The sequence below is a fragment of the Balaenoptera musculus genome, chromosome 2, assembly GCF_009873245.2.
Source record: "Balaenoptera musculus isolate JJ_BM4_2016_0621 chromosome 2, mBalMus1.pri.v3, whole genome shotgun sequence".
In the NCBI taxonomy this organism is placed as follows: domain Eukaryota; kingdom Metazoa; phylum Chordata; class Mammalia; order Artiodactyla; family Balaenopteridae; genus Balaenoptera; species Balaenoptera musculus.
Window position 1 is genome coordinate 5,521,162 of NC_045786.1, and position 17,434 is coordinate 5,538,595.

Genomic DNA, 17,434 nt, shown 5'->3' on the forward strand with positions numbered 1-17,434 from the left:
AATGGCTTTTACAGGGCAGTAAGCACCTTCCTGCATTTTTGGTTGGCTGTTTACCGATAAGTGAAGGAAATTTGTCACGTCAATGCACTGAACTCAAGAGAGAAGGAATATCTTTATGAAATGCCCCCCCAAATATCTAAAAACTTTCAAAATAAGAATGATAAAAAGGACTCATTTTAAATATACTAGAGGACTAGAAAAGGATTCTATCAAGACAATTGTAGATAACGATTTCTTGGTACTGCCAAAAGTAAAAGATGATCTCTGTGCCCTAATTTTACAGACAAGGAAATAAAACACCAAACTGATGCATTGCCTAAAACGCACAGCTAGATTGTGGCAGAGGCAGGACTAAACCTCCAGTGGTCAGAAACCCAGCCCAGTGCTTCTTAATTATGCTACACACTTTCTTCCTATGCGCAGGATATCTGGATGCCCATGGCTGTCTGGTCTAAATAACGATAGCTTTCCTGTGCAAATTAACACATCGAACAAATTAGCACCAATACTTAAAGAGCTTTGGCTTGTTAAGCATATCAGTCTTGGAACTGTCAGTTATCAGCCTGGTAAAGTCACTTTGAGAATCATTACTGCCAAGACCTTAAATAACACACCTCTTTCTTTGGTTCTTCCCTGGAATTTCCCTTTTAATTTTACTTCACCCACATCCTCATCAACTCACTCACTGCCTCTGGAGAGCTCCACACCATCGAAAGCACCCGAGATCAACCTCACTCTCTCCTGCAGTTACTTTCCCAAGTCCTGGTTTTCCCAATGTGCTCTCAACCCACTATTTTCAAAGCAAAGATCTGGAGGAAGCCCTTCCTAAGCCGTGAGAGGCAGGGAGGGATATTTGGTGGAGGTGGGAGCGGGGAAGGCAGTGAGGAAGGGAGGTACAGCCTGCAGGAGGGACAGGAAAAGGGTTCCTGCCTCCGCTTTTCTTGCAGAGGGACTCAGCACCTTGAGAGAACAACTGTCTCGTTGCCTTAAGCTCACTAAAGCGCGCTGACGGCTTCTACTTGGTTGACTGAAGCTTCGTGCACCTGTTTCCTCGCAGACTGCGGCGGGACTCTTTACGGAGACAGCGGCTCGGTCGCCAGCCCTGGCTATCCCGGCACTTACCCAAACAACACTCACTGCGAGTGGACCATCATTGCTCCTGCGGGAAGACCTGTCACCGTCAGCTTCTACTTTATCAGCATTGACGACCCCGGAGAATGCGTCCAGAACTACCTCCTGCTCTACGATGGCCCAGATGCTAACTCTCCCTCGTCTGGACCGTATTGCGGCGCAGTGAGTAAAACCTCTAAAAACTCCCAATTGTTATTTTTAAATAACGAAAGGAGCTTAAAAAGGCACCTTTAAAGGCAGACTCATGCAGTTAGAGAGCACACGGTACTTTCACAAATTCAGGTTTCTGACTTTCCTTTTTGTTTTGGGAGCACGAGTGCCACCTAGTGGGCATTGAGTTAAATTAATAGTAATAGTTGCCAAACTTGACTCTGCGTCAGAATCGCCTGTGCAGTCGTTTAGCGTCACAGATTTCCAGTCCCCACTCAACCTACAGAATCAAAATTTTTGGGGGAGTATCTGTGGCATGCTGTTTTTTGAAAGCTCTGTATGTGATTTCAATGCACCACCCAGGGTTGACTCTCCATGTTATTTCTGCATGAATAGAACAACAGTGTTCCCATCGCATCTGCAGGGGATTGGTTCCGTTGACCCCCCACGGATACCAAATCCTCAGATGCTCAAATCTCTTATAAAAACTGGCCTAGGGACTTCCCTGGTGGCGCAGTGGTTAAGAACCCGCCTGCCAATGCAGGGGACACGGGTTCAAGCCCTGGCCCAGGAAGATCCCACATGCCGCGGAGCAACTAAGCCCGTGAGCCACAACTACTGAGCCTGCGCTCTAGAGCCCATGCGCGACAACTACTGAGCCCACGTGCCACAACTACTGAAGCCCGCGCTCTAGAGCCCGTGCTCCGCAACAAGAGAAGCCACCGCAGTGAGAAGCCCACGCACCGTGATGAAGAGTAGCCCCTGCTCCCCGCAACTAGAGAAAGCCGGCGCGCAGCAACGAAGACCCAACGCAGCCAAAAATAAAAATAAGTAAATAAGTAAATTAAAAAAAAACAAAACCTTGCCTACTATGGTGAATACAGTCAGTCCTCCATATCTGCGGGTTCCGTATTCGCGGGTTGTGTATCTGCTGGATTCTGTGGTTGGTTGAATCCGCGATGTGGAACCTACCCTTACGGAGGCCTGACTGTATAGAAACTTTGGATGCCCGGCTCCATTTCATTCACTTTTTGCTGAAAATTGTGGGAATTCTTTGAAGAAATGCACAGGGATATTAACAATTGGCCTGGGGACTAACAGTTTGTTTTTGTAAATCTCGATGTAATAGATCTTCCCTAAACATTAAGTTAGAATTCTGATGTTGACTCAGTACTGCTTACATCTGCCCTCAGTGCCCTCCCATTTTTATGTGCAAGTAGATGTTTACAGAGCTTTCATGTGAGGGAAACGTGACTACTGATGAGAAGTTATCTGTTTCTTACCATTTTGCTCTTTGCTCATTTGTGCTTTCTAATCAAACTGACAGAGAATTACATCTGCTAGAAATCGAGGGAGTTTTTAGAGTATAACTTACAGTTTGTAAAATTGATAAATGTTATTTTCAGAAATATCAAAAAATAGATACATTTTTCTAAAACCCTGAGAATCCTCCCGTATATTCTTCTAGACACTTTTTTTTGTATATGTTTGCCTATGCACAGATATTTCATATTGTTTTGTGGTGTGTTTTTGTCCACTGACTGATACATCATTAACATCTTACCATACCACTAAACAAACTGGTATATTGTATTTAATCATTGGGTTGTTTTCTGTTCTGGGTGCAGCCTAATTTATTGAATGAAGCTCCTCTGGTTTATAGACAACCCTTCAATAAACTCTCTGGTAGCTCTGTCCTTATACACAGAGCTAATTTTGGGAGGAGGAATTTGTGTCACCTGATCAGCAGATACTGTCTTGCAGTTGTTCACAGGGGCCCACAGAAAAGAGACCCTAGTAATGCATCACATGCCAGATTTACAAGCTGATTAAGTCTTAGACATTTCGTTGAAATTTGTAACAATTTCAAAAAGAGACATTTTCACAATACCATTACTTTATGTCTGTATGACTTTTTTTTTTTTTGGTTTTCAGTGACTTTCAAACATACAACCCCATTTGATCCCCTGGATTTTGCAGATAAGAGAAACTGAGGCACTGAGAGAACTTACTGCTATTGAAACCAATGTCACATTAAATTCAAGTCTATAACTAGATATGTCAATTTTTCTTAACTATTGGTGTTTACAATATTTTCCCAGTTTTAAATTTTCTTTTATAAATGTAGACATAGTTTCAAGTGCAATCGTTTTATTTTTTAAAGATGCCACTGACTCCTTTAGCATTTCCAGTCCAGTGAAGTCAGTTTATTTACAGAATGATGGTGGGAGCTACTCCTTAGATGTCTAATCCTACGGTGATTTGAAGATGTTTTCTTTTATGATAATTGTCATTGTTCACGGGCATTGCTCTCAGTTACAGAATCTGAACATCTAGAAACATGAAAGAATGGCAGGAAAATTAGGAGAATCAAACGGGAGTTTAAAACTTCTGTTATCTGCTCGTACTAGTTTGTCAGCATAGAATACCAAGTAGAAATTTGGGAGCAGGTTGAAATGGAAGGAAAAAGTGCATGTGCACAGGAACGTACAATATTGTGTATCCCTTGATATCTCTCTTAGGAAAAAAATCCCTCTGCTGCACTCACCTGAATAATTTGCTGTCTTGGAAATAAGTCTGTTTTTTGATGACTCTTGGGTAGGACCAAGGCAGGGGACCCGAGCAGAACAGAGGAGCATGTCTCCAGACTGCAACCTTGACCCTGTGTGATGTGCTGTGTCTCCAGGACAATCCAACCTACTGTGCATGTTACTGACTTACTTGCTTCCTGCTTTGCCTCCTCCTGTTAGGATGTAAGATTCGTGAGAAGAGGGCTGTTTGCGTGTTTGGTTCATTTTTTATATTCCTAGTGCTAATAATAATACCCACAGCATGGAAATCTCTCAATCAATATTAAATGAATGATTTAGAAATGAGAGAAAACAGAGACCCATCTACCTCCCACCCCTTCTGCCCGCCCCCCCCACCCCACACGCACACCCTGTTCCCCAAAAAGATATGAAAATCAACCCCAAAAGGAAAGTACAGATGTTAAGGGGGGAAAGTAGTATACTTTACTCATATGCTCGTTTTAGTTGCAGATATAAGTTGTGTGTCCCTTCAGAAAAATGAAAATTTCAGTAAGAACTTGAATTGGGAATTGAATTTTTAGTGATGGTTTTATTGAGACATAATTCACATACCATAGAAATCATCTACTTAAAGGATAAGATTCAAGAGTATTTAGTCAGTTCCCAGAGCTGTGTAGCTGTCGTCACCACAGTCGGCTTTAGAACCTTCTCGTTAGCCCAAAAGGAAACCCTGTGCCCACTTAGTCACCCCCCATTTCTCCTCGCCACCTCCACCAGCCCCAGCAACATTCTTTTGTAAAGTCTCTACATTAATTCTTAGCCAGGTTACTTCTAGAAATGTATGCAGGTTTACTGTCAACTCTAGAAGGCTCCTTTATGTCATACTTCTTTACTACACCTGACCTTCTGGAAAAATCTTCAAATTTGTGAAATATATAATTTGTTACTTCTCTCTTTCTTTTTTTTTTTTCAATTTTAGGACACTGACATAGCTCCCTTCGTGGCCTCGTCACATCGTGTCTTCATAAAATTTCATGCAGAGTATGCAGCCCGACCGTCAGCAATCCGGTTAACCTGGGCCAGCTAACCGCGTGAGGCTGGGTCTGCTCAGCACTTTGGTTTTTCTGCAGGGGCTGGACCCTCAGACCTCACGCTGGACGGGATTCTGCCATCCTGATACCTGTCCCCCCTGCCTGTGCCACTGAGAATAATCTGAACTTCTTTGTTTTTCATCAAAGTACATGTGGAATCAATATTGGTATACATTTTTTGCATGTAGAATGTAGCTTCTTTAATCTAATATTTTGAGCTGAAATTTTCTAGAATCCCTTAAAGGGGTGGAAATGATTATGGCATATGTGCTGTACATTTTCAAAAGTTAATAAAATACAAGTACCGTTTTCACTGTGAATGTCAAATTGGGGATGACAAACACTGCTGAAATGTAAACAGGGATGCTGCATTATCTTTTTTAACTCATTAACATTTGTCTTTCACTGTGGGGTATGTGTAAAATTTCGAGTTGAATGTTTCCATTTTAAAAAAGTATATGAGTCCTTCAGTATAGGAACTCCGGAGCCAAGCAGCCTGTGTTTGAATTTTAGCCTTTCTAGTTAACTTCCTTAACTCTCTGTGCTGCAGTTTCCCTACGTACCACTGTTGTCTGTTCCCAGTTTAACAACACGAGATGCGGAGTTACACATAGTTAAGCAACGCTTTGACCACGTTTTCTGCTGCCTTTAACCAAGAGACATTAGGTTAAATATGCAAAGTTAAGTCTTACTGAGAACATGGGGCCCAGTGAATGAGAGACGCTATCGAATGTGTAACTGCATCTTCCTGTACTACCCAAATGCCACGGAAATGATCTCTGCACAGACTACAGAGACACGTAAATGAGATATTCTCACCTTCGCTCTACCATGGACGGATGCATTGGCTTCGTGGAGGACACTCTATCGGAAAGAACAGTGAACGCAGTGAAGAGACCATCAAACCCAAGGGTCTTGACAAAGCTGGAACAATGGACTAAACCCCTCAAGATGAGGTTTGATAGGAGTAGATAGAAGACCTAGTAGCTCTTTTAGCTAAAAATGAATCACAAAGGTACAGAATATGGAGAAAGTTGAACAATAACCTATGAAATAGTTATTTCATCTGAAAGCAAGAGTAACATATGCAGCTGTCAACCAGTAAGAGATGATTTGACCTGTGGTTGCGTCATTAGAGTAACAGTGTCTTCAAGAGTCCTTTTCAGAGAGACATGATTCCTAGGAGGCCCATGAGAATATCTGGAAAGTGTGTCTACCAAGATGAAGACAGCATAGTCAATATTAGTATGTCATTTTTACACTGAAAACTGAAAACGGAAAAAAAGAATATTTTCTCCCATTCTGTAGGCCGTAAGTAGAATCTAAAAAGCCGTGATAGAGAATGAATGGTCTCGGGGGGGTGGGGGGTGAGGGGAGGTCTTACCTGGAAGTCAACAGAGCCCAGGAGTCGGGAAGCCAGGCTTCCACTCACCACGTGCCCTTTCTCCCCCTCTCCTTTGCTGTCTGCCTAAGGAACTGGGCCTTGGCAGGAAGAACAGAGCACAGCCTGGCCAGCAACGGTGAAGGTTAAGTTACCATTGCTGGCCAGAGCTGCTCTCATGTGACCTTCAGGGAACTGCCTGGGATAACTCAGCCAGAGACCACCACAGGCCAGGAATCTCCGGGCACTTCAGACATTTGTGAAGAATGCCGCAGGGGATGGATGGGGCCAATGACAGTTTGGGGCTAGGAGATGCCCAGGTTCTGGGTTCAACTTGTCCTAATTTCCTATTAAATTTCAACTCCATTTAATTAATAGGAATCTGTTAAAAATCCACTACACACTCCCCTAGGGAGTAGTAACATCATTAATTTTATTAAGAGAAAGGAGAGCTAACATCTGTATAACATTTGCTCTCTGCCAGGGATCCTTCTCATATCACTCGTGGAAATGGGATGCTAAGAGCCGTCACCTCCATTCTACAGTTGAGGAAAATGAGGTGCGGAAAAGCTTGTAAAACTTGAGTGACAGAATGTGATTTTAACCTCAGCAGCCGCCGAAGAGAGTGCCTCCCATCCTGCCAGAGGGATTAAGTGTGAATTTAGTAATATGACAGCCCGACTATCTTCATAGATCTAGTGATATTATTAAAAAAGACTGTCACTGTTATATGACCTAGAAAAATTGCTGATGCAATTCTTGTTATTTTAGTAAAAACTTAGAGATTAGACAGAGTCAAAAATACCGTTAACGGAAGAAAACGTTTAACTTATTAAGACCTCAAGTCACCCTATGGCTATCAATTTAATGGGGGAGTTATTGGAAGAAAAATGATCTGATAATTTTTGGATATTTAATGAGAAATTTGCTTTTCAAATTTTTTTTTTTTTACTTTCTGTTTTTTTGGCCACGCCACTTGGTCAGCCGGATGTTCCCCAACCAGGGATTGAACCCGGGCCACAACAGTGAAAGCCTGGAATCCTAACCACTAGGCCGCCAGGGAACTCCCTGCTTTTCACATTTTAACTTGGTAACTTTATATGTTTCTTCATAAATAGTTTATTGGAGACAAAGGCATTTTTTAAATGAATGAGTTATGTAATAACTCACGTGAATTTACCCACTGTTGTCGTAGTCTGGAGTGCTGATACAGAGCAGGACCCTGTGGGGCTCCTGGGCATGAAGGCCTTCCTGTGGCCCCCATTTCTTGATTACAGAAAATAGGCTTCATTCAGCCTCCAAGACCTTCCCTGAGCTCCAATGGGCAGGTTCAAACAGTTGCTAATTAGGGAAGGGAGGAATGGGTGAAAAGAAACAATAGTGCAGCCTTGGGGCAGGGTCCTGGTCTCCCCCTCCCCCCTCCAAGGGATGCACATCACAATATCTCTGGGCTGTTCAGCAGATACTGAAACCTCCTCCAGGTGGGAGAAGTTAACTGTGTGCTGCCCACAAGCACGGAGACCCCAGACTGGTTGGAACCAGGTTAATGATGCCGACTCCCACTTACCTCCCCACCAACCAATCAGAAGAAAGCCCACGAGCTGACCACACCCTCTTTGAACCATTACTATAAAACTCCTCGATATCCACTCCAGGTTGGACACACAGTTTTGAGGGCACCAGCCCACTGCGGACCCCGTTGCCTGGCAAAGTATTAAAGCTATTCTTTTCTACTTCACCTGAAACTCTGTCTCTAAGAATTAATTTGGTGTCAGGGTACAGACGCAGGATTCGGCTTTAGTGCCTCATGGGGACCAGGCATCTTCCATGCTCTGTCTTTGCTTGGCCCCCTCTGGGCTCAAAGGCAGGGATAGTACATATTCTGCCAGAGGGAGGTATTGAAGCACATGCTGTGTGTAAGCATGGTGCACTTGGCCGTGACACTGCAGAGGGGATTTTAGCTCTGATAAATATTGACTTTTCCTTGCAGGAATGGCTACATAATTTGCAGGGCCCCTGGTTCAAAAATTATTAACCATTTCAAGCTGGTGATAGCAGAACAATAAACTAACGATGGGGCCCATCTAAGGTTGGAGCTTTGTGTCACTGCACACAGTTTGCATATCCAGGAAGCTGGTCCTGTTTCCATGTTATAAAAATCTGGAACTTAGGGACACATTTCATTAAGAATTGTATGGCTAAAAGTGAAGAGAATGAAAGGAGATTATAAGGGAGTGAAAACAAATTTCTGGAAAACCAGAAGTGAATGCAAGCATGGGAAGGCAGCCTTGTGATTATCATAAAACTGGGTTCTAACCTCTGTAGAAACTTAACAAACAGCCCAGGGAAACTTAATGCTGACGTAGGAGGGAAACAAATACACATCACAACAGAGGAAGAGAGAAACCACACCAGCTATCTAGAGAAATCAGCTCAGACTTCATGCTTAAATACAAAAGGACAACCAGACATCACCAGACAGAGGGAGAGTTACAGCAGCCTGAACGGGAAAGAAAGAGATAAACTAACAAGAAAGGGACATGAGAAAACAACTTAGTAAACACGAGAGGTTTAAAAATTGTTATCCTCAGAGATATTTGAGAAGAGTGTGCATTCATGAAGCAAAAGCAGGGTGCTATTAAATAAGAAGGAGATCTTAAGAAGTATATTTCATTAATAGCCAAAATAATTTTTAAAAATTTAATAGAGCTTTAAGATAAAATAGAGAAAATCTCCCAGAACATGAAGTTAAAAAACAAAACAAACCAAAAAAGGAAATGAAATACATGAGGGAACAAAAATGCCCAGCTATTGAAAACCAGCCCAGGAGGCTGCCATCCAATAAGATTTCCGGAAAGGGTGATAAATCAGAGAAAATGGCAGGAAAGAAATTTCAAAGGATAAACAGAAAACAATTTCTAGAGAGGAAGAGAGAAAAGAATCATCCTCTGAAAAGGACCCAATGAGCCCTAAACAGATTAAGCGAGAAAAGACCCCCCATCAGAGATATTATGGTGACATTTCAGAACATGACGAATGATAAAAAGATCACAAATGCACCCCAAGGAAAAACAACAGTTCCCTGCAAAGATGTGAGGAGACCAGTATGTTTCTGGGCATCAACACTGAAAGCAGAAGTCAGTGGAACTATGCCATCGAGATTTAAGAGAAACTTCTTTTGAACCTAGAATTCCATGTCAGGCAAATTATCAAAGGTGCGGGCAGAATAAGGACATTTAAAAACATGCAACTACTCAAAATTTGTGCCTCCTATACATCCTTCTACAGAAAGTTACTTGAGGGTAGTTACTCCAGCAAGATGCCTGCAAGAAATGTCTGTCTCAACCCAGGGACCAAATGAAAAGAAATTACAGATAACTTCTCAGCTGGAAGGACAGAACGAGTCAGTTTAAGTTAGAGCAGTAAATTAGAAGGTTCCTAAAGTCTTCAAGAAGAAGTCATTGGATTTCAAGCAGTAGCGAGTAATGAAAAAAAGGTTACAAGAAGAAAAAGAAAACAGAAATTCTAGTAAAAAGAACAATGAAAACTGTATAAGAAAATCATCATTCAATAGAAAGCTAACTAAGCTATGTCACAGCATAAGAACAGAGAAGTCACGTATTTATCTGGTATATTCCCCCTCCTGTGTGTGACCCAGGGGTCCGTGACTGCGACCTGGGCGCCGGGGACACACAGACCACCAAGGAGTTCTTGCTTTGAGGAGCTCACAATATAGCGGGAGGTACAACCTGTGGGGAAGGGACTCAGGGTAGCAACTTCCAGTAAGTGGAACCGCAATTAAAGAAGCAGCACACTGAGAGAAAATTTACTTGCAGCTTCCCCGGGACCCATCCTGGTGTACCACCATCCCTTCGCAGGCGCTGCCCAAACTTCCCGGCTTCCGCCCACACCACTCTGGCTTCGACCTACAAACTGAGCCTGCGCCGAACTAGTGCGCACGCGCCGACTCCAGTCCAATCGGCATCTCCAACGGGGAGGGAGCTAACCTCGGGTGGGGCGGAGTCTCGAGGCCGAACAGCAAACGTGATTGGTCGGCCCCGGGGCACGCATTCTTTTGTGGGCGGGGTCTCGCGCTAAGTCACGTCTAGTAAACTGTTCTCCTAATTAGGGAACCTTCTGGCGCGGGCGGGGCGAGGAGCTGAGAGCGGCTCGGTGTGCGCCTGCGCCGAGTGCCGGGACAGGGCGTGTTCCTCGTTCGGGTGCTCGCTTTGCACGGACCGAGTGCATCTCTCGCCGCCGGAGTGAGCTCTGCAGAAGCCTGTTGTTCCCACGCGCAGCCTGTTAGGTGCAGCCCTCCGCAGTGAGTATGTGTGTGGCGTTGCCCTTGTGTTTGCTTCTCTCTCCGCGGCGGGAATGGTGCTGGACGCTTCCCACTCCCTGTCCCGCCCTCCCCATCCCCCTCCCTGCCCCCGGACCCTGCCTGCGGGTGCCCACTTTCCAAGGCCAGGGGAAAACTGGAGAGTGCCAGCCGGGGGTTCCCTCATTTCTCTCTCTGTACCCTCCTGGCCGTCGCCCACGTGCTTTGTTGTTGTCGTTTGGTACAGGTCATGTCCAAGTCTCTGAAAAAGTTGGTGGAGGAGAGCCGGGAGAAGAACCAGCCGGAAGTGGACATGAGTGACCGGGGCATCTCCAACATGCTGGACGTCAACGGCTTGTGTAAGTTCTCCGGAGGGCCTTCCCCTCGGAGGAGCTGGACGGGTTTATGAGTTTAAGAAGTAACTGCTGGTGGCGGTGCGAGACGTTGCAATGGTTTACATCCCACCCACTGCTTGGCTGCTTGTAAACAGCACTTGTCGAGGGCTCAGCTCGGAAAGCTTGCAGTCAGAGTTTGTTCTGTCCCAGCTGGAAAACGGACACGAGAGCCAGGTTAAGAATCCCCGGACCGTGGCTGCTGGACCGCATCAGTTCTCCAGGCTGATTGATGGCCTTCGGGTGGACTTACCACACAGTTTACTAAAGAGCCACTTGGTGTTTTAATGGAAAATTAGTTCTGAATCATTTTTCCATTCTCTTAATATAGTCTCCTATGTAGCCTTGAACAAATGCCCCACGGAAATTACCTGATAGGTGTTCTTGCACCTGGAGCAAGTTAAACATTTCTTGACTCATTACCTTTTTCTGGGTTTATTGTCCTCACTTAGTTCAGGCTTTTGTTACCTCCCCCCTGTGCTATTGTGCTGTCTTTCTAACTTTCCCTCTTGCCTCCAGTTTTACTGCCCCTGTTGCTTTCTTGTAACACGCATCTTATTGCAACTCTTTCCTTTAAACCGGGGATTGCAAATTCAGATGTCTTCAGGGGCCAGGTGAGGATGGTCATGAATTCTGTAATAGGTATCTCATCTGAAGGCGGCAGCTGCTACACCTGCTCAGATCTAAACAGGTGTCACCACTTGGGGATGTTGGCCCAGTGTTGCCAGATTTTTGCTTTTTTTTTTCTATGAAGCGAAGAATCCAGATTTTTATATAAAATTTTCTAATTTTTAGATATTGACAGTTAATTCCAACACATTAGAGGTGAAATCAAGCTCTTCTTTAGGTTGATTGTGGCTGAAGTTTGGACCTTCTGGTTGTCCATTACCAATGGTAATGCTCCATGTTCCCTTCTGAATCTGACTACAGCCTACCTTAGCGCCTGTTCCTTCCATGCATCTGGCATCCCAGCCATACTGAACTGATGGTCCTTTCTGAACCAGGGCATTCCTTCCCGTCTTTGTGCCTTTAGAAGTATCGTTTCCTCCCTCCCCACCCCCTTCACCCCAGATCCTTTTACTTACCTGTCAAGAGTCAGCTCAGACCCCACAGCCTGTGTGAATCCTTCTCAGTGAAGTTGGACACACTTTGCTTCATGACCCTTTTTTTTTTTGGCCGCACTGTGCGGGGCCTGCAGCATCTTAGTTCCCCGACCAGGGGTTGAACCCGTGTCCCCTGTAGTGGAAGCTCAGAGTCTTAACCACTGGACCACTAGGGAAGTCCCGCTTCATGACTCTTGTTACACAGGATTGTGATGTGTTCTTAATCCAGACGTCTCTCTTCCCCACTGGGAGGCCGAGGGGAACTAAAGCAGTGCAGTATTCCTGTGTGCCTTCTTTATTCTAGTGCCTGGAACACAATAGGTGCTCCGAAATGTTTGACGAATGAAGGAAAGAATGATGGATTAGGCCTGCGAGCTGATGAGATCCAGACCAGGATGTGACACTGGAGAGGAAGGGGGGATGTCCAGGAGACCCTAAAAGATGACAGATTGCTTGTTAGGCCCGGAGAGAGCAGAGTCAAAGTTACCGCGAATCCGTGGTTCGCGCCTGGGACAGAGATTGGAGTTGGTGCCATTGATACGTCTCTGCAAAAGGCAAGGGGATGCAAAGCTGTAGGTGATTTGTGTTTGGTAACCCTTAGGAAGATACCTGCCATTAAGTTTAGCTTTTGTACGAATTAGCATTTCAGTCTCCCGGTCTATGCTGGCCTCTCTCAGTAGTAATGTCTTCTTGGTGGCAGCAGGTGTCTCAGGTGATGGTCTGGCAGTTGCAGATCTGGATGTGTCCCCGTACTGCCCCTGCCCTGCTGGGATCATGATGGTCACTGGGGGCACAGCTGTGTCAGAGGAAGGGGATGGGGGGGAAGAGGATGGAAGCAGGAGGCCTGGCTCGGCTGTGCCCTTAGTCCCACGGGTTTCTGCCCGTCAGGGCTCTTTCTCGTGGGCTTGAAAAAAGGTTGCTTTCACTAGAGGAACTTTGTACTCCTCAGCTTTGAAGAGGATTCTCTGTGTAATATTTATAAGTAGGGAGAGTGGTGTAGCTATTTCAGTTCAGTTGCTTTATCTCTTTGAAGCCTTGGCTTTTATTGAAGAAGAAAAGATAGCCACTTGCTTCCTGAAAAAGCTCTTTCCGGTGTAATATTAGGTGCTGAAAAGCAAGGTCATTCTTGATGTTTTCCCAAAGAAGTCGCTTCAGGAAGAGCAAGAGTGCTTCTTGGGGAGTTTAGTGGAAGTGAATTTGGAAATTCCACCTCCTCAGGCCTCTGGAGTGTGGTAGACCCAAGGAAGGGGAGTGGCTGCTTTCTGCTAAAGCTCCCCGACTTCTGGAATCTGAGGGTCCCAGGATGCCTTCAGAATCCCATCCTCCACTGGGGCTCATTTATCAGTAGTGTACATAACGTTATGTATTTTAATATCTTATATATTAAAGTATTTGGCATGATCACCTTAGCTGTAGTATAAGGATTCCCATAGTCTTTTACTTATAAAATTTTAACTGTAATCATGAGGTTTTATTTTTTATTTATTTGTTTATTTTTTTTTGGCTGTGTGGCTTGTGGGATCTGAGTTCCCCAACCAGGAATGGAACCCGGGCCTCGGCAGTGAAAGTGCCAAGTCCTAACCACTGGACTGCCAGGGAATTCCCTGAGGTTTTATGTACTAGTATCAAGATTGAACCCAGGGAACAGCTTATTCGCATGGACAGAGAATGGTATTATATCTCAAGCCTTCCCTTCATTATCGTTACTTTGTTTAGTTTCTCTAACGATGAGCAAGAATTTAGCTTTGAAGCTAAGAGTGGTAGTTGTGTACTTATTCTAAGCATAGGAAACAGGCTTCACTTCTGCTTGGGAGAGTTGCGTCTTATAAACGTAGCCCTTTCATTCCTCTGAGACAGTAAGTTGCCTTTAAAAAATGCTTTCAGGAGTGGAGGTACCAAAAGCTTTCTGACGGGGAAAACTTCATAGGCTGGAGACAGACATCCAACAGGTTCTAGAATTTTCTGTCCGTCCAGCCAGGTTCTGGAGATGCTCAGATCCAACCCTGAGAGGCAGACGTAGTCCAGTGATTACAAGTGGGGCCTCGAGTTGAATAGACTGTGTTTAGATTGTCCAGGTTTACTTATCGCTGTGTTACTTTAGAGAAGCTACGAAACCGTTCTGAGCCTCAAGTGCCTCATCGTTAGGTGGAAACGTAAGTACCCACTTGGGGGGCGTGGGTGTAGCGCCGAGTGCACTGCTTCCTGTCAAGGGCTTAGCACCGAGCCAGTACTAAGTACACAGTGACCGCTAACTGCTCACGTGAATGTCCAGAGAGCGCGTAAGCCTCCTGTGGAACCAGTCCCAACGCGGTCGATGGCCTGAACCAGGAATAGCCTGGTTAGTTGGACCGGGAAAGGCATCTGTGTGTGTTACGTGTTGACTTCTTCTCTGTGGCTTAAAAGAACCTGGTGTGTTTGGCCCTTTTGCCTAGGGTTCCCATAGATTTTGATCACTGTTTCCTTAAAATGATCACTCATTTTATTTCTTTTCCTTCATTTTTTTTTCCTGCACAGCATGTAATCTGCTGAAAGCTTCTGGGAGGAATGGTACCAATTTTGTACTTTTTATTAAGGAGATTTCACGGCAGAAACTCTCTCTCCTGCAGCAGCTGTTCACCCGGATGATAAAGTTGCTCTTGAAGGGTCCTGTCATCAGCTTCCTGGGAGCAGAGACTCCCATCAGCAGCCAGAGAGACTTTTTTTCATTTCTTTCATTTAAGTGTTTTTGACTTTTTAATCTCTTCACATTTACTGCCCTCTGGGTGTCAAACCTTTGTCAGTTTTTTGTTGTTGTTGTTGTTGTTTTTCTTCAGGTTAGACTAAAATATCTCTCAGATAAATTTTATTATTATTATTTTTTTAATTTTTATTTTATATTGGAGTAGAGTTGATTAACAATGGTGTGTTCATTACAGATGTACCACAGAGTGATTCAGTTATACCCATACAAGTATCCATTCTTTTCCAAATTCTTTTCCCATTGAGGTTAACACAGAATATTTTGAAAGAGAAAAATCAGCTGCCTCTGAGGTAGTTGTCTTTCTAAAGGACCCTGCAAAAGAATCAACAGGCGTAATCCCGGGTTGGTTATCTGGAGGGGCTGTTAGCCCGGGAGGTGGCGGTGCCGGCTGGGAATTTTCATCATGATAGGACTTCTCTGGGGGATGATAGAAGAGCTGGGACGACCATGTCACTTTCACTGTGATCGTTATTAAGACCTTTTATTTTTTTGCTCTTCTGACTTGTGTGTTTAAGCCCACCTTTGTGTTTTTCAGCATCTTGGCCTGGGCAGTCCTTACCCTTTCTCTCTCCAGCCACCCTCCTCCCAGCCTTGTGAATCAACGCTTGTTGAGGGAAGAGATGACTTTCTGTCCATGTGACTCCATTCACATGTGTCACCTCCTCCGAGAAGCTCCCCAGGACTAAATTTTAACCCACCATCCCCTCCAGCCTGGCTTCAACGTCTTTTCTGGGCCCTGCGTGCGCACCTCTGTTATTGTTGTCCTTGGCGTTTGGGAAAAATTGATTGAAGAAGGTTGCTGTCCTTCTCAGTTAAGAATTCAGGTGCGCTGGGGTAGAAAGTATAGCACAGGAGAGAGGGCGCACACCCTCTGGCTTCATTGTAACTTCATCACCTCTTTGAAGGTCCTGTCTCCAAATACAGTTTCACTCTGAGGGCTTCAACACAGGAATTTAGGGGGCCGCAGATCCTCCCATCACGTCTGCATCAGAGATTCTGAATGGTACACACGTGAGTGCTTACGTGGTGGTAAGTGCTTCTCGCGTCAGCCTTTGGTGCAGATGATAATCGTCAGCGTTTTAGAGATGAGCAAACAGAAGGTCGAGAAAGCCCCAGCATCACACGTTAGACACACCGACAGCTTTGTTCTGTAATCCTGTGCAGTGTGGTTTCCCAGCCCTGGCTCAGGCCTTAAGGAGTGATGCTTTCCGGGGCTAAGCGGGGCTGGCGGGCCTCACGTCATGCCAGTCAGTTTCAGAATTCTTTAAAAACACTGTGCAAGGGGCTTCCCTGGTGGTCCAGTAGTTAAGGCTCCCTGCTTCCACTGCAGTGGGCATGGGATCGATCCCTGGTCGGGGAACTAAGATCCCGCATGCTGCGCAGTGTGGCCAAAAACAAAAAAAAAATGTGGTATTGGTGTAAAAACAGACATATAGACCAATGGAATAGAATAGAGAGTCCAGAAATAAATCGTGGCATAAAAAAACCCCCAAAAAACAACACTGTGCTAGGCTAAGAAAATCCATCATTTTTCCAGTCTGCCAGCTTGGAAGCTTAGGTTTATCACATTGTTGCAGGGCTTTAACCGTTGAAGAAAACAGTAGAGGCAACTTGGTCTCTATCTGGTCAGAGTTAACTCTGAACCCTCCCCGTTTCCTTAGGCTTTTCTGAAAAACTATTAATTTTAACTGGATTTAACAGCAGATGTGAGATTTTTTATACTGTACGTTAATTCATTTTTTTCTATCTTCACACTTAGAACATTAGCTTAAAACCCTCTGTGAAGTATGGTGCTGGAGGAGATTCTGTTGGGGCAGTATTGGTTCATGTATCACAACAGAATAAACCTGAGCTGAATGAAATGGTAATTGTAGTTGTAGTTTACCGGTACGTCATAAAGAGCCTTTTCATTTCATACGTTTCTCTGTGTGCCTGTTAACGATTCCTCCGGACTCAGAATAGTTCTTAAGGGTAAAGTGGGCCAAATGAAAGGCACACCTCAGACCAGGTAGCGAATTGGAGGGAGTCTTGGCCACTTGGTTTCTCAGAGCACAGCACAGAGCAGAGATGGGTGACTTGGTTTACATCCTCAGTGTGCAAGTGGTTGTTTTGCAGATGTTTACGTACACAGTTGGTTTTTCAGAGCTGTAAATACTTCAGTCTTCAGGCCTTGCGAAAGATGCCTATGTAACCTGTTAGGTATTCTACAAATTGTGTCCTCTTTATTAGGAAAGGATAAAAATAATAGATAATTTAAAAATATCTATATGGAGTGTATTAATACACACGCACACACGCGCCGGGCGTTGTACGCGGCTCTCCACGTGGATTATTTCCTGTAAACCTCACAGCTTCGTTAGGACTGTTACCATCATCGCCATCATCCTCGTCACCCAGTCTATAGCGCAGAGACGTTGAGAGCGTAAGTACCTTGCTCCAGGTCACACGCTAATGAGTAGCCGAGTCAGGACTTGCAGCCGGGCGCTCAGACTTCAGAAGCTGTGTTGGTAGCTCATGCTTTCTTGCCTTACTCATGTCACTAACGTTTCTGACAGTCGGGTGCGTGTACAAAGGTACAGCCGCTGATTCAGCAAGCG

At 44.8% G+C, this 17,434-nt stretch overlaps 2 protein-coding genes across 4 annotated transcripts in view; both read left to right on the top strand.

Annotated features, from left to right (window-relative positions):
• Positions 1-5,216, top strand: part of CUBN (cubilin) — a 274,317-nt gene extending 269,101 nt beyond the window's left edge. Inside the window, exons 67-68 of the mRNA XM_036842057.1 lie at positions 1,058-1,293; positions 4,792-5,216. Of these exons, the coding sequence (XP_036697952.1) occupies positions 1,058-1,293; positions 4,792-4,899 (344 nt within the window). The 3' untranslated portion in view covers positions 4,900-5,216. The remainder of the gene's footprint in view (positions 1-1,057; positions 1,294-4,791) is intronic.
• A 5,138-nt stretch (positions 5,217-10,354) lies between these two features.
• RSU1 (Ras suppressor protein 1) overlaps positions 10,355-17,434 on the top strand; it is a 195,916-nt gene continuing 188,836 nt past the window's right edge. For 2 of the 3 annotated variants that reach the window (XM_036843196.1, XM_036843198.1), the window contains exons 1-2: positions 10,355-10,605; positions 10,850-10,961. In XM_036843196.1, the coding sequence (XP_036699091.1) occupies positions 10,853-10,961 (109 nt within the window). In that variant the 5' untranslated portion in view covers positions 10,355-10,605; positions 10,850-10,852. Of the gene's footprint in view, positions 10,610-10,849; positions 10,962-17,434 lie in introns of all 3 variants that reach the window. The other variant, XM_036843197.1, reaches the window with a different exon arrangement.